Source organism: Python bivittatus, unplaced genomic scaffold (genome assembly GCF_059951505.1).
Source record: "Python bivittatus isolate LINGU-HERP-01145 unplaced genomic scaffold, Pbiv_v1 ctg000480_np1212, whole genome shotgun sequence".
Lineage (NCBI taxonomy): Eukaryota > Metazoa > Chordata > Lepidosauria > Squamata > Pythonidae > Python > Python bivittatus.
The window spans coordinates 58143195-58149925 of NW_028277075.1; the positions used below are offsets into that span (position 1 = coordinate 58143195).

Below are 6731 nucleotides of genomic sequence, written 5' to 3' on the forward strand. Positions count from 1 at the left end.
ATTTGTAGAACCAATCTAATTGCTTGGATGTATCTTCCACAGTGATAGGTTTCCTAGTTACTGCATCTGAGCTATAGGGGGAAAGACATACTCTTTGATTATTCTATCCAGCTGCGTGCTGTATCTTGAGAAAGACCTTTCCCCTTCTGAATTCTCAGAGGGGACTAGAAAAGAAAGGCACATTATTTTATATATTTTCCAAGCAAATGCTAGCGGCTAGCTCCGTGATCCAGAGTAAACTCTCACCACACTTCGAAACGAGGAGCGACAGAAAAAAAAAAGAATTCAGCCCCTGAAAAAAGGAAGGGAAAAAAGCCCTAAATTTTCATTCAGGGACCAATCGCTGTTCAAATTTCCTCCCCGCCTAATTCTCTTTCAACCAACCACAAGTGACGGGAGCAGCGCGAGGAAGGGAGAAGGAAGACTGCCCAGTTTCATGCCACAGAGGTTTCTGGGAGTTGGAGTCTCTGCCTTTCCGAGATATTCTACCGCAAACGTTTCCCTACCGCTTAGCGAGAGAAGAACTACAACTCCCGAGAGCCCTCGGTGACCCGAGCAGCCGAATGTTTTTCTCTCGCGCTTGCGCTGTGCAAAACCTTGCAAGAAGGCGAGAAGGAAGCAGCAGCAGTGGCGGCAGGAGAAGGCGAGGCTGCGCGCAGGGCCAGAAAGTGGCCGTTCAAGGGAGCGTGGTCGGCCGGCGGCGGCGGCGAGATGAGCGCCACCAGGGAGTCCAAACCCGAGCACGGCCACGGCGTGAAGCGGGCGGCCTCCCCCGATGTGAATAAGGGCAGAGAGAAGTTGGGCGCTGCGGAGCGGGGAGTTCGAAGGGGGTCAGGACGGGAGGGGCTCTTGGGCCGGCGGTGGAAGAAAAGAGAACCCTCTCCCCACCATCTCTTCTTTCTGCCCCGCCTCTTACGTAGGAGGATTTTCTCCCCTTGAGGAGTGCGATAGTGGTGGCTCAGTAGTACATCTCACTCAACCCGCCCCTACAACTCCCATACTGGGCAGAAGCGGAGGACTACAGTTCCCATGCTGTGGGGGCAATTGTCAACCAATGCATCTGGATAATAGTGGATGCGAGGAGGATAGCCTAGGTGGCCCTTTCCTTGCACATGGTGCCTGAAGGAAGGCCCTGGGGAAGCTCCGCTTCTTCCACTGGGAAGAATGAGGTTTCTCCTGTGGATGGAGACCCCTTGGCCCCCTTCCAGGACTCTGGGCTTCTCAAGGCAGCTTATGATTCATAGTGATAACTCCAGGCATTGAAAAACGCTGAGCATCAGCCTCTCAGGAGCAAGGATGCAAGCAGCCACCGCCCGCAGTGTGGATAAGGGTTGGGAGAGGCTGGACAAAATCTAATGTTGAGTGACCTGAAAGCCACCCACACCCGTAGCATCGCTCTTTTGAAAAGCAGGATAAAAATATTTGTAATTAAATAGTATTCAAAACAATATGTTGGTAGAGCCAAAATAGAAAAGGGGGACATAGTGGAAATACAAATCCCTCTGCCAGAACAGGTTAGTCTTGCATATTGTGGAGAGTTGATAATAGATTTTCAATAGAAAAGTCTGAGTTGCAATATAAATATTTACAACAGATTATTTCTGTAGAATCCTCAGTCTCATGAAACTTGCTTTTCCAGACTTTGAGATGCTTAGAGGTACCGTCCCAGTTATCAGTTTATTTGACCGATGCAAATAATTTTTTTAATTTAACAATTTCCTTAATAAGATGGATTGATTATTTTTTCTCTGTTCCAATAGGAGAGAGTATTTGTAGCTCAGGGTTGAACTACTGAGTTCTTGGTATTCTCTGAACTTGGTTGTTTTCTTCCAGATGTTTCATTATCTGGCTAAGTAATATTAGTCCCCCTCACACTGATATTACCTATCCAGATAAAGAAACATCTGCAAGAAAACAATCAACCCAACAATTTTCTCTATTTTAGCTTTATTAGATGTATTTTCATGTGCACTAGTCATATGGATACTGGGCTTGCTAGCAATTCTGCTTCATGTAGAGGTAGCTAAGCCCTCCCATTTTTGAAGAGGTATTCCTAAGCATTTTATCATATTTATATTTCTCTAGTTTTGTAAAAGGGAATTTATATGTCTCTTGCATTATTTCCATATTTTGTGTTTGGAACTATAATCTGTATTAGTCATTGGAAGGTGTCAGCAGGAAGCTGTTGCCAGGCAGTACTAGCTTTGCTGTTTGAGATCTAATGATGCCTGCTAAAAGTATATGATCCAGAATTAGAATATTTTCCTTGAAACCCATGACAGAATTTTTTTTTGACTGGCATTCATGTGAAGTAGATAGGCAAGCATGGTGTAGCCATATGGAGCTTATTGCATGTTTATAGTTGTAATGAAAGTTGTACTATAAATATTTGTACTATCTGTATAATCTAACTGGTTGATTTTTTCCTTTAGTGTGGCTAAAGACTATCTTCTGTTTTTCAGCTTGGAGCTGGTAGCTGGGAGGCAGCCGACTTGGGTAATGAAGAAAGGAAACAAAAGTTCTTAAGGCTGATGGGTGCTGGGAAGGTAGGGTTTTAACTTTCAACCTAGCAGTGTCATGATTATACAAGGGATCTGTAGTGAACAACTTTCAAAGCAGATTAGCTTGATTTTATTCAAGAATGCAAGGCCTTGTGGCCCATGTAATTTAAAATATTACAGTCTACTAAGTAAACTTTCAAAAGTATGACATAAGCAAAAAGTTATGGCATAAGCTTCTGTGGGTCAGAATCTGGGTAGCTGTGTTAAATCTTGTTGTTGTTGTTCCTTTGGCAGTATTATTTTAATCACTAATTCAAAGTGTTGTGTCATTTCCCAAATAAGAAGTGGTACAAGACGAGAACATAGGAATATAAGCAGTGCCCTGCTGGATTGGACCTCTGGCCCACCTAGTCCAGCAGTCAGCCAAGTGCACAAGAAAGCCCGCTTGTCTCCCAGCAGATGACCTTCAGAGGCAGTCACACTGCCATCAAAGCTAATAGCTGCTGATCCCCATGACTTCCGTGCATTGGTCCAACACTTTTTTGAAGCCTGCCAAGCTGGTAACCAGCACCATATCTCGAAGCAGATATCAGTGGTCACAGAAATCTAAAGCTGAGTAAGATTTGGTTGGTCAGTGGCATATGAAAGTCTTCCTAGAGTTGCCTGATGCTTATTTGAAATATAATAACATAGTGATATTGATAAATACTGCTTTGGGGAAAATGGTCTGCAACCTTGAAAACCTGTGCCAGAATAAATCAGTCTACAATAGAAAAATAGAACTATTGTGTTGGAATAATAATTTCTGTTTTCTTCTAGAAAGAACACACTGGACGCCTTGTTATTGGAGACCATCGATCAACTTCTCATTTTAGAACAGGTCAGTTTAACCAAAGTGTTGAAGGGGAGTAAATGTTAATTCAACACTTACTTGAATTAAACATAGGTGTTTTCTAGGGAGGTCTCCCTTTGTGATTGACATACCCACAGGTTTTGTATAGGATTTGATATTTCTCATGCTCAAAGCCACTTTTTTGGCCACTAACTGCTGCTGGCTCTGCAGCATTCTTCTGAAGAACCATATTGCCCCATGTGTAATGTAGCAGTGTAAAACCAAAATAGTCTCTGGCTTATTGTACCCTGAAGTGTCATGGTTCTGTTTGTGCAAAAGGATATCAGAAGGTTCTGCTTATGGGTGACATCTTAGTTTTGCCCTCAAATATTATTATTTATTATTATTTCATTCAATGTATTATAGCTGCCCACTAAGTTAAAACAATTAAAAACATAGACAAAACAAAACAGCCTGCACTAAAAACAGCCATTAATCATAGCACAACACCGCCCCCCCTCCACACACACACACATTTAACCCCAGGCCTGGGACCAAAGCCTGGGTTTAACGGCTTTTTGAAACTCCAGGGGAGTGGGGGCCATCCGTATATCGGGGGGGATGCTGCTCCAGAGGGTGAGGGCCACAACAGAGAAGTCATGCTTCCTAGGTCCCACAAGATGGTAACATTTAATATAAAGAACATGGAGCATATACACTCTGCTCTGTATTGGGTGGACATAAACAATGGGAGAGAGGTGACCCTGTGCCATGAAGGAATAAGCTCTGTTGTGGGCTGGATAAATTCATGAGTGGATTCTTATGGCTCACTTAAGATTTTGTTGATAATGTTCATTAGGGATCCATATCTTCCTTCATCCCTGGAAGCAGAATTTTTCTGAGGATAACTTTTACAAAGTCCTTCCCAATCATCCTGTCCAAAACTTTTAATCCATAATTAATTACTCACAAGACATTTTGATTCACTTGAAGTGCTCCAATTCCAAAAAGTCTTATGTTCCTCCTTTTTTGTTGGAATTCAGGATTTGTTAGTTGACTGTATGGTAATCAGCATATGTAAACATATAGGGGAAGAAGACAAGAAAATGAATGATGAGCTGGAGACTCAGTTTCAGCAAAGTATGGACAGCACCATGTCGGGAAGGAATCGGCGGCATTGTGGACTTGGTTTCAGTGAGGTAATCTTCCTTTGACTGAGGCAGTGACTCAAGAAGTCTTTCTTTGGGGACCAGACACTGTGTAGCACATGTATTATATAATACCATTTATATTGGCTAGTGGTTAAAAAAGACAAACTTTCACAAGTGTAAGTGTACAGATCTGCTCATTCTTCATTGCATTACATAGCTAGTAGGTATCACCCTTCATAGCCAGCATTGTTTTTTTTTTTCCTGTAGATGGTGATATTAGGCTTCTGTTGCTGTAGCATAGAAGAGTTCTGTACTACTATAGTGGCTGTTTTTGAAGATCCAATGGGCTTGATTAGATACAAAATGAAATGCCATTGTGGTTTCATAACAGTGTAATGTGGAGAGTGAGAATGGGGATATAGTAATTAATTAAAAGCCACCTGATCAGATCAGGCTCATAAAAGAAAGCTTTTGGACTCATGCCCAAGTTTACTCTTGAGGTGATAAAGATTTTGGGGGGAAAAACCCCTTCCAAAATACTTAAAATACCCTGGTTGCGCCTGTGGTGTTTTTATTATTGGGTAGTACCAACTTTATCATGATACTTGTAAAAGCTTGACACTAACCAAAAGCCATTCTGTGTTGATTTTAATGGCTCCAAACATGCTGAAGTAGAAGTTGGCCTTGACTAGTTTAGAGCAGATGGCAGGGTTAGGTTTAAGGTTAGGGTTATCTCTGGCCAAGTTAGTTTCATCTGTTAATCAATCTGGTTAGACTGTTTTTTTCTCTAGCTGGTGATTTCAATTTTAATATATGTGGTACTGAAGTGAGTATGAGCTGGTGATCATCAGACCAGTCCAAAGCAGTCTCACGAGTATGCATGGGGAGCTATGGAGAAGACCTTGGGGAAGCCATCTGGATGCCATTTGGACAGCAACAGGTGCAGAAGAGGCCTGTGTTAAGGGATGGGGAAGTATTAGAGACTTAGATTGGCTCCCTCCCAATTCCCTGGAGTATAGGAGGGAGGAAGAGAAAACACAGGCTTCCAAGCTTCTGTCTCAATAGAGTTCTGGTCTTCCTGCAGAGTTAGTTTCCTGGTCTATCTGATAGGGCTGACAAACATACTTTATGTTAGGTATTTAAAAAAATATTCTCAAATGCTAATCTGGATGTTTGATACGCATTAAATGGTCACCTGTAGGTTATATGGCAAAAGATCAAAGCATGATGATAATACTTGATATTAAGAACAATACACTGATTTCTGAGGAAGAAGGCTGCTAAAAAACCTGGTAGGTAGGATATGCCAACAGGGTCCTTTGCTGAAAATGTAAAAGCCTCATTATTTTGCAAGGGGCATTTTATACACTTATTGGCTGGGTTATTGTACTGGGTTAAACCAATCTGAGGTTTGTTTGGTTTTAACGTGGTTTATAGCAGGAGATACAACTTCTTTTGGCTTGAGGGCTGCTGCATCAAGCTTGGTGTGACATAACAAGGGCTAGACTCCAAGAGTAAGCAGAGCTGGGGCCTGTTTTGAGCAGGGTAAGAAAGGGGTGCCAGCACACTACATAGCTCCCCAAGCAATAGGCGCTCAGGTTTATGACTTACATTGTGAAAACCCATCTAACTCTGGCTGATTCATTAAACTGTGGTTAAGTTGCAATTTACCATCCACAATATATCAACCAGGCTGCTGTTTCCGTAGGTATTGATATTGGAGCACAACCACAATTTGTCAGAAAGGGCTCTGTTCAAAAAACAGAACAAAAGAAGCTCTCAGAAACTGTTCTCTTAATCTGAATCTCTATTTTAGTTGGAGGAGGATAAAGGAGCACCAGAGGAGACACAAGATTCCCTGGAGCCAGAAAGTTCAGAAGACTCTGAAAGTGATTCTGACTCTGAGCAAGATGAAGTTGTGGAAGAGCCCCCATCTGCTGAAAAGCACAGCAATGCTGAAGACCCGCAAGCCAAGAAAGATGCAAAAAGCAGCTATAAAATGATGTTTGTTAAATCCAGTGGTACATAGCTGCAGAATGTAGCTAACTTTAGGCAAAGTAAGCCTTATGGTTACAGTGCAAAGTATTGGACTGCTTACAGCACAGACCTTCCCTTGGTGGTTTTAATAAGGCCTTTTAGAGAAAGGAGTGTTTGCATTCGCAGCACCACACCAAGAAGCTATTTTTATCAGCATGACTGCCCATTTTGTTTTGTAAAATATGAAAATAAAAACAAGTGGGGTATGTA

General features: G+C 42.2%; 1 protein-coding gene across 1 annotated transcript; it reads left to right on the forward strand.

Annotated features, from left to right (window-relative positions):
* The first annotated feature begins 582 nt into the window (after positions 1-582).
* CUNH11orf58 (chromosome unknown C11orf58 homolog) lies at positions 583-6731 on the forward strand. Its single transcript, XM_007440283.3, has 5 exons — positions 583-777; positions 2463-2546; positions 3321-3381; positions 4423-4532; positions 6301-6731. The coding sequence occupies exons 1-5, from the start codon at positions 712-714 to the stop codon at positions 6511-6513; spliced, it is 534 nt and encodes a 177-aa protein (XP_007440345.1). The 5' UTR covers positions 583-711; the 3' UTR covers positions 6514-6731.

Bases quoted from the DNA above. Each gene is read 5' to 3' on its own strand.
- CUNH11orf58 (XM_007440283.3), top strand. From the start codon at position 712: ATGAGCGCCACCAGGGAGTCCAAACCCGAGCACGGCCACGGCGTGAAG. The intron at 2,547-3,320 runs GTAGGGTTTTAA...GTTTTCTTCTAG, and splicing joins GGCTGATGGGTGCTGGGAAG to AAAGAACACACTGGACGCCT. The intron at 3,382-4,422 runs GTCAGTTTAACC...GTAAACATATAG, and splicing joins AACTTCTCATTTTAGAACAG to GGGAAGAAGACAAGAAAATG.